The following is a 15,357-nucleotide window of genomic DNA, read 5'->3' as shown; positions in this document are numbered from 1 at the left end:
AACAACCCATAATAATGCAATAACTGATGCATTACAACGACGAAACCATTAATTAAAAGGCATTAATGAATGCAATTATCTTGCCTCACCTGTAGACAGCCCTCTTGTCGGCCTCCAGCTGCGCCTGGGGGTCCCCGCCCGCGGGCGGCACCGGCGCGTTGGCGGCCGCCGGCGGCGTGGTGAGGTGCACGGGCTGGGCTTTGGTGGGCTGCTGGGCTGTGGCTGTCATCTGGGGAGGGCAGGGAACAAAGGACAGAGGGGAAAAACTATGTGAAATAAAATAAAATACAATAAAATAAAACCAGACTTTGTTCTGCTTTCCTGATGGGTTTTGCAGCGTCCTGGGCGGGATTTTGGGGAGTTCGGGACGCAGCGCTCTGGGGTTTGCTGGGCTGTGGCTGTCATCTGGGGAGGGCAGGGAATAAAGGGGAGAGGGGGAAAAGAATGGGAAAGGGAAAGGGGAAGGGGAAGGGGAAGGGAGAGGAGAAGGGAGAGGAGAAGGGAGAGGAGAAGGGAGAGGAGAAGGGAGAGGAGAAGGGAGAGGAGAAGGGAGAGGAGAAGGGAGAGGAGAAGGGAGAGGAGAAGGGAGAGGAGAAGGGAGAGGAGAAGGGAGAGGAGAAGGGAGAGGAGAAGGGAGAGGAGAAGGGAGAGGAGAAGGGAGAGGAGAAGGGAGAGGAGAAGGGAGAGGAGAAGGGAGAGGAGAAGGGAGAGGAGAAGGGAGAGGAGAAGGGAGAGGAGAAGGGAGAGGAGAAGGGAGAGGAGAAGGGAGAGGAGAAGGGAGAGGAGAAGGGAGAGGAGAAGGGAGAGGAGAAGGGAGAGGAGAAGGGAGAGGAGAAGGGAGAGGAGAAGGGAGAGGAGAAGGGAGAGGAGAAGGGAGAGGAGAAGGGAGAGGAGAAGGGAGAGGAGAAGGGAGAGGAGAAGGGAGAGGAGAAGGGAGAGGAGAAGGGAGAGGAGAAGGGAGAGGAGAAGGGAGAGGAGAAGGGAGAGGAGAAGGGAGAGGAGAAGGGAGAGGAGAAGGGAGAGGAGAAGGGAGAGGAGAAGGGAGAGGAGAAGGGAGAGGAGAAGGGAGAGGAGAGGAGAGGAGAGGAGAGGAGAGGAGAGGAGAGGAGAGGAGAGGAGAGGAGAGGAGAGGAGAGGAGAGGAGAGGAGAGGAGAGGAGAGGAGAGGAGAGGAGAGGAGAGGAGAGGAGAGGAGAGGAGAGGAGAGGAGAGGAGAGGAGAGGAGAGGAGAGGAGAGGAGAGGAGAGGAGAGGAGAGGAGAGGAGAGGAGAGGAGAGGAGAGGAGAGGAGAGGAGAGGAGAGGAGAACCCAACCCCCAGGTTTGGTTGTGCTTTCCTGACAGGTTTCATGGCATTCTGCATGGCATTTAGGGAGGTTGGGATGCAGCGCTCTGGGCTTTGCTGGGCTGTGGCTGTCATCTGGGGAGGGCAGGGAATAAAGGGGAGAGGGGAAAAAGAATGGGAAATTAAAATAAAATAAAATAAAACAAAACAAAACAAAACCAGGGTTTGTTGTGCTTTCCTGACAGGTTTCACAGCATTCTGCACAGGATTTGGGGAGTTTGGGATGCAGCGCTCTGGTGGGGCAGGTAAAATACACACAGGCATTTTGTGTGCCTGGAGAGAGAAGGTTTAGATTTTCACCACATTTTCCCCCACATTTCCCACTTTTCTCCGAGGAAAGTACAGGAAAGAGCTCCCACCACCTTTACAGTGTGGGGTAATTTAGGCAGGGATGTTTCACAGGAGTCCCAGATTAAATCAGCTGCAGCACCGTGGTGTGCCAAGAGTTCTTCCAAAGCAGGTATTACTGTCTAGACAGAGTCATTTTCAATTTTATCCCCAAATTAGGTGAGCCTCTTCCAGCTCACCAAGCCCAGCAATGAGTCACCTCAGAGCTGGGAGAAGACAGCCAAAAAAAACTCCAACTTTTTTGGTGCCCATGCCCAAATCCCCCAACTTTAGCTCCAGTGCTGCCATCAGGAGAAGGTGCTGTGCAATAAATCACCCTGACTACAAAGGTTGTGCTTATTTTAGAAACAGCAATGATTTTGGGGAAATATGGATCTTTAGGATGGGAGTTGTGGTGGTGCCTGTGCTCCTGTGAATCCCTGAGCATCCTTCCAACACCACCCCAAAAGTGCCACCCCTGGAACAGGGGTAACGCCTATCTAGGGGCATTTTCATTTAAAACTTTAAAAAAACCTGAATTACTCATTGTCTTCATTGACTTAATTGGCATTGAATACACTGACATTGTATTCATTGACTTCAGCCAGGTCCAACCTGGCCTTTGCAGTATCATCACCAGATTCCTTTAAAAAAAACTTCAGGGAGGACTTGAAACAACTGAGGCTCAAATGCATCAGCAGCACCCCAAATCCAGAGGTTTCAGCCTAAAATCCCAGTGAAAAACTGTTACAAAGTGGTTGGTTTGCCAACCTCTCTGCTGCAATTTCTGCAAAAATCAGTATTTGCCTATTTTTACCTGTAAATGTTCAGTCTTCCCTCGAGGCATGGAGCAAAGGGAAGCTCTGGTTCTTGCTAAACCTTCTATATCTAATTTATTACATATAATTTCAATTTATATATAATTTTATATTTATATAAAAATATATATAATTTTATATATAATTTTTATATAATTTATTTATTATATAACATTGCTCTCTCTCTCTCTCTCTCTCTCTCTATATATATATATATAAAATTTATTTATTTGTCTAATACATTTATTTCTTCCTGTCTGTTCTTCCTTTTTTTGATATAAATAATATATATTACTTATTTGTCTGATACATTTATACATTTATTGCTGTATTTATACAGAAATGGACTTATTTGTATTTTTTATTTATTTGTCTAACATGCCTACCCATTTCTTTGTGATTGTTAATATATAAAAATGTTCATATACCTAAATTATCGAGTCATTAATTAGTATAAATGTGTATTTATACAAAAATATGTAAAACTTTATAAGCCCAAGCTGGACCAAAATCATGGCACCTTTTGCTTTTAAAATGTTTGCCTTTAATATCTCCTGCCTGACCTTTTGCTGTCGCTTTTTTTCCACTTTTTTTTTCCTTTTCAATCTCCTTTATTGTTCATAACTCCAAAGTTGGGCTCCAGCACCTGCAGATTCCCTTGGCTCTATTTAATTTCCACCTCTCCCACCAGGTCCCATTTCTGTCCCTCTTCCCCTCCCTGGTGCTACAGGAATCAGAGAACTTTGGGCTTCACTTCCCCTCCTGATCCCAGCACTTGGGATTTCTCCTTTTCCCCCCCATTTTCCATTTCCAACCAATCTGGAACAGATTTTGGGATAATCCAGCCACACCACTGAATAACTCTTCATCCTTTTTCCCTTTTCCCCCTTTTTTCTCCCTATTATCTCCGTGGAAAATTCCATTTTATGCAGGGAAAAATGCCTTTTCCCCCCAACCTTTTCCCTTTTTTTCCCCCCCATCATCACACTTATTTACCAGGATTCCAAAGCCCTTTTTGCATCCTGCCAAGCTGAATATTTCCAGCCAAGTCTGCAACTAATTGAGCTATTACCCAAAAAAAAAAAGCTTCCTTTGGGGCTGCTCTGAAGCCATTACCTCACCTTGGACTACAGAAAAGAACAAAAAATAATCAAAATAATTCCAGGTCTATGGAAAAAAGAGGGGAGAGGATGCTGGGATGGGGGGGATTTGCAGCTGAACAGGGAGGAGGGAAAAAAATGGAGCCAAAAATGGAATTTGGGGGAGGAGGTGGGGAGGGAAAAGGCACCTGGTGGTGGGAAAGTGGGAAATATTTGGGTGTAAAAGTTGTAAATTTTGATAAAAAAACACAGGTGGGTTTTGGTTTGGTTTCTTTTTCCCCGTGGAAAATGGCCAAAAATAGTTGGAGGAGGAGGGGGAAAAGGTAACTGGAAAAGGAAAATTAAAAGCACAAAAAGTTATGTTTGAAAAGCAGCAAAAAAAGTGAAGAAAAAATTATAATGGTGACAGTAATTATGTAAACTGTTAAAAAATTGTTAAATATGTTTCAAATATGTTCAAAATGTGTTTACAAATAGATTGGAAAAGTAAAGTTTAAAATGTTACAAATATGTTCAGAGATGTGAAAACCAAAAAGTGTTTTATAAATATGTTAAAAAATTATTTAAAACGCAGAAAAATGTAAAAAATACATTTGGAAAAAATCCAAAATGCTTTAAAATGTAGAAAATACAAAAAGAGGTGCTAAAATATTGGAAAAAAATGAAATTATGTTCAAAATATCCTTTAAAATACTTTTTAAAGATAGAATGTGCAAAGAAATGACAAAGGGCTTTAAAGATGTAAAAAATATTTTTTTTAAAAAAAGAAAGTAATAATGAAATTTTTAAAATAATAAAGAAGTAGGAAAAAAATCATTTTAAAATTCCTGAATTTTGGCAAGGCTCCTGGGTAAAGCTGATTTTTTTGAGATGGGGTTTGCTCAGTGCTGCCTGAGCTGGGTGGGATATTTCTGGGTTTGGAATTACAAATTTCTGGGGTCCAGGGATGTTTTTTTTTGTTTGGGAATTACAAATTTCTGGGGTTCAGGTGTGACATTTTGGGTTTGGGAATTACAAATTTATGGAGTTCTGTGTGCTAATGCTGGGCTTGGATATTATAAATTTTTAGGGTTCAGGGATGATATTTCTGGGGCTATTTCCTCTTTTGGAAGGAAATCTGCTGCTGCTGTTGGTGGCTGCTGCTGGGCTCTGGGGGATTCCCAGGTTTAAATAAAATAATTCCCCATTTTTAGATGTTCTTTGAAGACTGGACAAAGACATCAAGTTCAGAGAGGAAATCCCCCAAATCATCATTTACCCTTCTTAGTGGGATGCTGAAAGCAGCAATTTTGAGCCCAAAAATCTGCTGAGATCACCAGGAATTGGGGGTTTTGTGGCTCCTACTGAAAAATCCTAATCCCCACCCGATTTTTAATCTGTGAGGTTTTAAAAAATGGTTTTGTAATTAAAAAGACAGAGCTCTGTTCATGATATTATATTTTTGTCCCTTTTTATGGGAGAAGGAAAGATACTTTAATCACTTTTTGTGTTGAAAATTAGGAAAAAACTTCTCCATTTGATTTTTAATTTATTTTCAAAATACATTTATAGAGTAATTGATTTATGTAGTTATTTAATGGTCATTTTTGTCCCTATTGTAACCACCTGGGGGGAAGATGCTTTTTATCCCTTTCTGTGCTGAAATTTATGAAAAATGAACCCAAATTTTGATAACACTTTTTCTTAAATATATTTTTAGAATAAATAAATTAACAAATCCTCCTTCCTCCCTTTTTTGTCCCTCTCGTGACCAGCTAAGAAACATTTTTTTTGGAAGGGCAAAGCTGATTTTACCACTTTTGATGCTAAAAAATTTTTAAAAAAAACGTCTTTTTGCCATTGAAGTGGCTGAAGATTCCTCCTCAGCTTTTGGTTCATTCATGACAGAAAACTGATTTTAATGCAGATTTTAATTTCCAACAGGTAGAGAACTCAACGAGACCATGCCTGGGGTAAAAGGTGCTCCACGTTCCACTCCTTTAACAGATCCCAGGGATGAATGAAGCATTTTTTTCCTTCCAAAAAGCAGCTTTTGCCATCATTTCTGCTTCGTTTTTGCTGTTTCTGACAGTGAGGGTGACAGCTTGTAAAACCTGAATGCAAAGCTCCCCAAATCCCTTTTTTTAGCACTTTTCTCCCCAAAGTGCTTCCCTTGATGAGCTCATTGTAGCTCTGATAATCAATAATTTTTCCATTTATCCACTCCTCCCTGTTTCTCCCCCACTTCTGGGGAGAAGGAAATTTGTGTAATTTGCTTTTCCAATCCCTAGAAATCCCAAATTTTCAGGTGAAAAGTTCACAGCGGTCACAGACGAATCAAATAAAAATAAAAATAAAAAAATAAAAATCAATTCTTGGCTGCAGCTTTTCCTTCCAAACCCACTAAATGCTTGAGCAACCTCCTTGATAAGGTTAAAAAAAGGAAGGATTTGATCAGCAAAGCTCCTGAGGGTCCCCAAAATTCAATGTATTCAAAGAGGGGGCAGAGAAGGGACAGGGAGGGAGAAGGGAGAGGGGAGGTCTCCAAAGGATGCCAGGAAAACGTCGGCTATTTTAAAAGTCCCTTAAATTGCCCATTAGGACTCAAACGGTGCCGTGGCTCCCCGCTGTGTAAGCGAGAAAGGGAGAAAAAAATTTGGAAAAAAAAAAAAAAAAAAGCCCTCCAGAAGGCAGAGCAGCGAAGCGAGCAAATGATGACACAGAAGTTGGAGGAGCCATAAAACCCCAGCGAGGTGTCGTTTGTGAGAAGTGACCTTTTCCCACCCAAGGAAATGAGGAGAAAGGAGAGGGTGCCTTCAGGGGGGGGTGTAAAAGTCAATTTATTTATTTTAGCTTGCAGAAGAACGGCTTGGGGGGTGAGTTTTTTCTTTCTTTTTTTTGTTTTGGTTTTTTGGGGTTTTTTTTTATTTTGGTGGGGGTTTTTTGTTTGTTTGGTTTGGGGGTTTTTGTGGTTTTTTGGTTTTTTTGGGTTTTTGTGTGGGTTTTTTTTGGGTTGTTTGTTTGTTTGTTTGTTTTGTTGGGAGGGAAGATTTTTCTGCTTTGCAGATGAGAAACGCAGCAAATGAGGAAAAGCTTGAAATCCTCTACACTAACACCAAAAAAAAGCTGCAGCTTTTCCTCCCAAACCCACGTTTGAACGTGGAGCAGGCTCAGTGCACATACAGATCACCCCTGTTCAGCCAGTGTAGCTGGAAAAGCAGAAATGTGACATAAATTTACCCCTAAAAAAATCTCAGGATGGGTTTCAAGGTGCAGCACCATCTCTGAAATCCATCCTCAGCTCCCAGGTCCAGCCCTCTGGGGTGCTCCAGAAGAGTTTCTCTTGGACAAACTCCTCTTCTTACAGCAATTGACTCCATAACGGTGCTTGAAAAAGTCATTTGACTGCTTTGAGCACCATTGGAGATGAAATCTTTTTTTCTCCCCTGCCACAGGTTATTAAAAAATGCCATTGAAATAAATCAAAGGCCATTCCTATGACTGAACCTGTCCTGGTTTAGTCAAATGTTTCAGCTAATTGTCCTGCTGGTTACAATCATGCCACCAGGGCAGCTTTCCAAAGACCCAAAGACCCCAAAATCACAGAATCACAGAATCACCAGGCTGGAAGAGACCTTCAAGACCATCGAGTCCAACCCAGCCCCAACCCCTCACCTAAACCCTGGCACCCAGTGCCACATCCAGGCTTTGTTAAACACACCCAGGGATGGGGACTCCACCACCTCCCCAGGCAGAACATTCCAGAACTTTATCACTCTTTCTAGAAAAAACATTTTTCTAACATTCAACCCAAATTTCCCTTGGCACAGCTTAAGACATAAGACAAAAAGGGGAAAACCCCAAAGTTTTACCCAAAATCTTTCCACCTTGCAGACTGACAGAAGAGGTTTTAATGCTGGCAGTCTCTGAGATGAATGCTCTGGGCTGGAATATTTTGTAGTGGGATTATTGGGGAGATCCAGGCAATGGCTGCAGGAGCTGGGGGTGCTGAGGACACTCACCTGTGGGGTGTCCTGGTAGGGAGGAGGAGGCACTGTCTGGGTGGCCATCATGGTCAGAGCTGGGGCAGGGGAGACATGGTGCATCCTGCTTGGGACTCACATCGAGAACCTGCGGGCAGGAGAACAGAGCTGGAGTGCCAGGGATCTCCCCCAGGAGAAATCCCACAGAAAGGGAAGGAAAACTGGAAGGCAGAGAGGAGAGGTGACGTTCCTCACACTGCCCTCTGCCACACAGTCCCTGGCAGAAACTCAAGGGGGTTTGATGAGCCTTACTGGGATTTGGTGATTTTTTGAGATTTGTGATTTTGGATAAGGAGTGCATTGGGGGGGAAGAGGAGCAGGTCACTGGCAGGGAGATCTTCACTGGAGATGAAGGTGCCTTCAGTGAAACTCATGATATTTTCTCCCCTGTGACACTGGCACTCCCAGGGCATTTTCTTTCCACCCTTCATGCCTAACCACACTGCCTAAATGGGGATTTCCATCCCCTTTCCAGTATTCCTCCTTTCTGGAAGCAGAAAGACAAACCATAAATGCAAAACTTGCCATTTTTTAAATGATACACTAAACTGTCCCAGAATGATGTGTCTCTCTGCCTTTGGTCACCACAGAGTCACATCCTCATGCTCAGTCCAGAAGGGACATTGAGAATCCAATGTGGAGATTCACCAACACATTTAATATATTCATTTATTATTTTATTTAACACATTCCTATGCAGGGCTATCCAACCCAGCTGTCTCCTGTGCTGAGGTGACTGACCCCATGATGATTGAATGCACAGAAATGTGGAAACTCTTGTTTGAGTTTGTTTTGGATTTTGCACACCCCATAAACTGAGGAGATGGTCCTTACACTGCCTCCAGCCTCTCTGGAAGCTGCTGCTTTCTCTAAAATGCAGTTTTCTGGGAGGAAAACAGAGTAATTTTTTTGTATTTTCAGGTGAAAAGGAGATGGAGAAAAAAGAGGGGCACCAGGAAGGGACAAATTTGTAGTGGAGCACTTGGCTGGGAAAAGTCCCCAACAAATGGACCTGGTGGTAGATGTGACCCTAAAGCAATTCTTGGCCCTGAAAACAGCTCCTCTCCCACTCCTTCACTGCAGCTGTGTGATGCTTTAGAAAGAAAAGCCAATAATTGTGCCTGAATTCTTACAAAACTCTGTCCTGTCCTCTCTGTGGCTCAGAGCTCTGTTTTGGGCCAGCTCACCAAGTCACACAAAAAATCTTCCTGGGACATCCTTTCTTCTTGAAATACCTCCTTTCTGCAAGAGATGACACCTCCCCAAGGATCTCCCTGTTGTGAGGCACTGGCTTCTTATCTGGGGAAAGCCATGGCATCCCCCCATGAGGAAATGCAGAAAGTTATGAAAGTCCCCAGATATTGTCAGGGAAAATAACCCCAAACCAGTGTCAGCACTGCTTTCCCCGTGGAATGGTGGCAGGCAGGAAGGTGCAAGGAAGAGGAGAAGAGGCACTGATGAGCTCAGACAAAAGTGAGGCACATTTGGGAATGTTTGTGAAAAATTTGGTCCTCTCTGTGAGGTTGTTTTGGGGGAAGAGCTGCAATATTCTGATTTTCTCAGGCTTTGCCAGGCACTAAGTTCACAAAGGCACCACCTCCAAATGGAGAGCCAAGGGCTGTGTGCATGGGATGAGCCCCAACAACCCTTCTTTATTTTGCATGAATAACTGAGGTTATTCTTTCTTATACTTTGCACAAATATGGACAACCCATGAACTGAATACTAAGAAATCACACCCGAAATCCTGAGCATTGTGAAGGTGGATCAGGGTTCTTGCCTGACACAGACCTCTAGCAGTGAGGATACTGCATTTATGGGATTAAAATGATGCTTTTCATCTTTTTCCTCCCAACAGCAAAATAGCAGGAGGCAAAATTATCTGCTCCTGGGTGAACTCACAGCTTAAAACCTTTGATGTCCAATGTCAAACTCAGCTCACAGCTGCAGGCACACAAATATCCCTGTCCTCGGGGGGCAACACCCAGGGAAAAACCTCCTCACCAGAAACAGTTTCAGCTGGGGAAAAGCAGAATTTAGCACTGTGACAGTTCTGGACATCTGTGTGGGAAGCTAAAAAAAAAAAAAAGACATTGCTATTTTGGGAAAATACCCTGCTTGGCATCCATTGTTCCTGCCAAGAGAGATCCTGCAGCCAGCACGTGGCGGTTTCTGTGGGGTGTGAGCTTTTGGGTGAGTCTATTCCCAGAAGGTGGCAGCCCAGAGCCCAATTTAATTGCTGAATAATATCTAAGCTGCTCAAATCGAGCTGTTCATTGAGGTTTATGGGTGATGATTTGTTTGGAGAATAGGACTGACAGCTAAATGTAGGGGGGAGGAAAGGGATGAAAGTGGGAGCCAGCTGTTGCCAATAGCAGTATATTTATTTATCTTGGGGGAAACAAATGCACTCCAGCACTGTAAATATCCAGGAAAGTGTCTGGTGGCCACAGGAAAAGCTGGACAGGTGTTCCATGTGGGAGCCCCAGCCATGAATCTCAGGATAGCAGGGCAGAGCTGTCACCCCATGGATTTATCAGCAGCCAGTGCAGGGAAGGGTTGAAAGCTGCCATTACGTGCATTTCTTATTTTTGGTATTTTTTTGTTTTATACATTAATCTCCTCTCTTTTCTTTCTTTCCCCCACTTCTTAAATTAATTTTGGACTCTTGACTATGGGCATCCAGATACAGGAGGGAGCAGAGCATCACCAAAGGCCTGCCAAGTCCTTCCAGCCCACCTCAGGGAAATGCTCAAATCTTGGGTGCAGAGTGAATTCTGGGGCTCTGGAGATCAGGGAGGCAGGAACTGCAGCCAGCTCCTGGGGGATTTGCACAGAAGAAAGAAATGGTGAGCAATAAAAACCCATAAAGGCTCATTTCCGGAAGCAGCAGTACTTCACATTTTGGCAGTGACTTGAGATCAAAGTATCCTAAATTTCCTTATGAAATAAAATTATTTCTGCTATCACTGAAATGTTGCCATTACTTTGGAAATGTATTTCCCCAAGAGCTTGTGCCTATCTAAAAGACTCTCAGATTTATAGGCTAGGGTTTTTTACCAGCAATATATTACATCCTTTTTCAAGTAAAAATAATTAAAGACTAAGTTGAAAAGTTGGGGGTTTTTTTCCATGATGCCTTAAAACACTTAAAATACCAAAGTATTGCCAGTCACCCTCCAGGTGAACATGACCTCCTTGATTAACAAAACAGCCATAAACCCATATTAGAATGGTTAGGGCTGGTCAGAATTGGGGCTGAATGAAAAAAAAAAAAAAAATTTAAAATCCCTTTTATGGACTCTACATCCCTGTTTTCAAAACAAAATGTTAATACTCAATCTGCAAAGCACAACTCTTGTTTCTGAACCAGTGGGAAAACGAGTTTCACTCTTTTTAGCTTACTGAGAAGCTCCTGCCCCACAGCAACACGTGCAATTGATAACGGAGGATTCAACATGAAAAATCAGAAAATCAACTGCTCAGGCTTTTCTTCTCCACCTGAAGCATCAAAATAATTAGAGATATTAAGAATTATTTATTTTACCAGCCATGGAAGGCATTTTTCTGTATTAAGGGAAGACTGCCTTTTGTGAAGGGGATTTTTGAAGAGGGGGAGCTGTGAGAGTCTCAACACCGCCGTGCCAGCCACACTCTCTCCACAGCAGGCTGAGGGGTTTTTATGTCACCATCTCCACAGAGGGCTTCTGCAGGCTGAAGTTTATGATATATGCACTCAGCTAAGTTAAAATGAAGAGATACAGCAGAGGAGGGATGGAGAGGGTCCTCCAGAGGACAATAGATCTCACCCAGAGCCACCAGGACAGGCTCGCCCTCGAGGGGTGATGCCAACTCTTGATTGGCCATAAAGTGATTCAAGAGTGACCCTCTCCTCTGGAATGTCTCACTTCTTTCAACAAATCTCCACCTTTTTTGCCTGTTTTTACCAAAATTACCCTGAAAGATGAACAGCAGGTTTTCATGTCATTACAGGAAGTCCTTTATGCCACCCTGAGCCTGTTAAAAATAATCCAAGTGCTATTAAATGGTCAAAAACCAGAAAATAATCCAATTTTTCAAGACATTACCCATTCTTGGCCATTCCTCCGTGTTCAAGGTTGCTTCCAAACATGTTGCTCATGTAACACCTCATCGGGGGGATCAGGAATGCTTGTGTAAAGACATCACTGTGCCATCAAACAGCTTTAATTTTTTTAAAGAATATATCATAGCCAGATTTCCTCAATCCAATCCCAGGAGGTTTTCTTGCACTGGGAGCACTTTTTGCTCTTGGCCAAGATGCTGGTTTTCCTAAATGCTGCCCTCCATACCCTCCCAGTATCCTGTTATTAGTTATTGCCTGGTAAAAAAGGAGAAATTGACCCTGAGTTTCTGCTACAAGCAGGGGTTAAAGCAGATTGGGACTTGATATTGCTGTAGAACAAAGTCTAGGCCAGAGCCAATACCTTTTCTGGTTTTTTCCTTAAAAAAGCAGTTGGTCAACACAAAGGCCTGGGATAAAAGGGAGAGGGAAACACCAGGCTGGACAATGCCAAAAAAACCCCTACCAGACCCTGGTTTGGAATGTCAGTGGATGGGCCCCTGAGCACCAGGAAAAGGAGCATTTATTTATTTAATATTTTCACCTAGGCATTTAAAATTTTTTTGTTTAATATTTACATGTATTTATTTGTTATTTGTATTTATTTAATTAATATGTCCCAATCCTCCTACCAGCTTCAGCTCCATAGAAAGGATGGAGCTGCCCCAGTGGATTTCTGATGAGAACAACAATTACTGCTAAATATTTCTCTCCTCTCCAAAGATACCCATCTCTGAAAGGCTCCAGGGATATCTCTGCAACATAAACATGAGAATAAAACCTGCAAGAGCCAGTCAGAGCTTTAGCAGACAAGGTTAATGTACCTTGAACAGCAGCATTAAACAACTTTGCTCATTTTTTTAAGTGGAGAGCTGAGATACCTACATACATTTTAAAGTGTTATTTTTATAGGGGAAGACCATTAAAGCACCTTCCAAAACAAACTGGCAAAGGGAAACATCAAAGAATCTTCTTCAAAGTAACCTGAGAATACTTGAATTTTGTGCAACCCAGCCCTCTGCCCAAGAAAAGTTCCCAAAAGAGCAAGTTGTGATTTTTTTTTTCAGCAAATCAAAAAGCTTTGAAGTGAAGTGTAGCTGAGGAACCCCAAAAATGTAGGAACTTCTTCTTGCTGGGCATGAAATGTCTAAATAAAATCTCTGGTTGCCTTGTAAAAAATAGGGAGCAGATAAACGTTAACAGTCCTTCTCTGAGAACAATTAATGTCCAGTGCCTAAAGTCTTGCCCTATGCTTTCAAACCTTGCCTTGAGCTCTTCATTCTCCATCTCATGGAGAGTGATGAGTCAGGAATCGCATTTCCATCCTGCAAACACCAAACCCCAAACCCACACTGGCAATGAGAAGGTCACAGAATCCCAGAATGATCTGAGCTGGAAAGGACACACAAGGATCCTCCTGGCCCTGCTCAGGACCATCCCCAAGTCCCACCACACACCTGAGAGTATTGTCCAAATGTTTCTTGGGCTCTGCTAGCCTTGAGCCATGCCCAGTGCCCTGGGGACCCTGCTCCTGTGCCCAAGCACCCTCTGGCTGAAGAACCTTTCCCTAATAGCCAACCTAAGCCTCCCCTGACAGCTTCAGGCCATTCCTTTGGGTCCTGCCACTGGGCACCCCAGAGCAGCAATCAGGGTCTGCCCTCCTCTCCCCCTCACAAGGAAGTTGCAGACTGTGAGGAGTCTCCCCTCAATCTCCTCCAAGACCTGTTCTGGTCCCTCTGAGTGCCCTCAGCTGCTCCTCCTTGAGCTTCCCCTCAAGCCCTTCACCATCCCTGCTGCCCTCCTTAGGATGCTCTCTACCAGCCCAAAGTCGTTCTCATGCTGTGGTGCCCAAAAGGACTCCAGGGGAGGCCACCCCAGGGCTGAGCAGAGGAGGACACTCCCCTCCCTCACCCAGCTGCTGGTGCTGGGCTGAAGCCCCCCAGGACAGGGCTGTCCCTCCACTGCTGACTCGAATTCAGCCTTCCATCCAGTCCCTTTCTGCAGAGCTGCTTTCCAGCAGCTCATTCCTTTGTCTGTCCCATCCCAGGTGCAGAATCCAACACTCCCTGAACTCCCTGGTGATGGCCCAGCCCTCTAACTTGTCAAGGGCTCTCTGCAGGGCCTCCCTGCCTTCAAGGGAGTCAACAGATCATCCCAGTTTTGTATCATCTGCAAACCTGCTAATATCCCTTCCAGTCCTGTGTCTAACTCATGTTGAAGTGCACGGTGTTGTGGTTTCAGGGTTCACCTCAGAACCCCAGCTCCCTCCCCTGAAGATTCCCTCCCAGGTGTGTCAGTCACCTCTCCTTTCCCCACCCTGACCCCTCCCAGCACTGTCTGTCAGCCCTGGAATTCCAGAAGGGCTCGAGTGATTGGCAGATCCAAAGGATGCCCTCCACCCCCGGGGGGCATTGGGCCATCCAGGTGTCCTTTGTCCCCTGAGACCTCCCCTCCCGTACCTGGCTGGTGGCTCCCTGTCCCTTCCCTGCCCTCTCCCCGGGGTTAAAAGGAGCAGCACCCACGGGGTCAGGAGTTCTGGTGGAGCTGGGGCTGGGTTCAGAGGCTGTGGGCCAGAACAAAGCTCTGGATCCAAACCCTCCATCAGAACCGACTCCTTTCCTTCCCCATCACCTGAAAGCTTCTCCACAGAGGGAAACCTGAGGAGCAGCCCCTCCACGGGGGAAGCTCCATCCCGCAGCCACCAGAGCTCCTGCAGGCCTGGACTTGTCCCCACGTGCCCAGCTGGAGCACCCAGCCAGCCAAAAGTGTCTGTGGGGTGAAACACCACACAGCCATGGCCCAAAGTGTCTGTGGGGTGAAACACCACACAGCCATGGCCAAAAGTGTCTGTGGGGTGAAACACCACACAGCCATGGCCAAAAGTGTCTGTGGGGTGAAACACCACCCAGCCATGGCCAAAAGTGTCTGTGGGTGAAACACCACAGTGCCAGTGTCTGGTTCAGCAGCAGGGCCAGACAGGCCAAGGCAGGCCCTGCCCACAATATTGGTGATATTCCACTAGCACGGGGTGGAGGATGGAGCCCTGCAGGACCCCACTAGTGACAGGCTGCCAGTCTGATGTCACCCAGCCCCTGTAACCCTTCGTGTGCCCCCATGAGCCAGCAGCTCCCACTGATCCAGCCGTGGACACTTTGTGCAGAGGATGCTGTGACAGGGGGGAATGAGGGCTCCATCCCCTGCCAGGCTAAAAAGAGCTTCTCAGAGGACAAAAAAGGAGATGGCAAAAGATTTGATGAGTTTTGGAGACATGAGCTGGAAGAAGAGGTTTAGGTGTGGGTCTGAGGTGAAGGAGGTCATGGGAAACTGTAATATCTGTGAATTCTACAAATTTCTATCCCAAGACCAAAGGTGACATCAGTGCTGTTTCTTGAGTAGCTGAGAAGAAACAGGCTCAAAAACTGTCTTGCTCTGCAAAATTTAAACCATTATTGAAGTTTTTCCATTCCAAACTGACACCAGCAATCCTGTTCTGGTTTCAGCCAGGACAGAGTGAATTTGTGAATTTTTACAATAGCTTGGAGGGGGGGGCTTGACCAGACCCTAATATTATTTGATATCACTTTTTTATTTTTCTTTTAATACCATTGCCAGGGGCAGGGGAAAGGGACTCTCTCTCTTCTGAGAA

At 44.8% G+C, this 15,357-nt stretch overlaps 1 protein-coding gene across 5 annotated transcripts in view; it reads right to left on the bottom strand.

The window, feature by feature from the left end:
• The window catches only part of PKNOX2 (PBX/knotted 1 homeobox 2), a 103,591-nt gene that overhangs the window by 23,055 nt on the left and 65,179 nt on the right, over positions 1 to 15,357 (bottom strand). For 4 of the 5 annotated variants that reach the window (XM_059867210.1, XM_059867211.1, XM_059867212.1 and 1 more), the window contains 2 exons: positions 7,589 to 7,697; positions 90 to 229 (listed from right to left, as the gene is read on the bottom strand). In XM_059867210.1, the coding sequence (XP_059723193.1) occupies positions 90 to 229; positions 7,589 to 7,672 (224 nt within the window). In that variant the 5' untranslated portion in view covers positions 7,673 to 7,697. The remainder of the gene's footprint in view (positions 1 to 89; positions 230 to 7,588; positions 7,698 to 15,357) is intronic. The other variant, XM_059867214.1, reaches the window with a different exon arrangement.

Source organism: Haemorhous mexicanus, chromosome 24 (genome assembly GCF_027477595.1).
Source record: "Haemorhous mexicanus isolate bHaeMex1 chromosome 24, bHaeMex1.pri, whole genome shotgun sequence".
Lineage (NCBI taxonomy): Eukaryota > Metazoa > Chordata > Aves > Passeriformes > Fringillidae > Haemorhous > Haemorhous mexicanus.
This window is presented reverse-complemented; position numbering and strand designations above follow the sequence as displayed.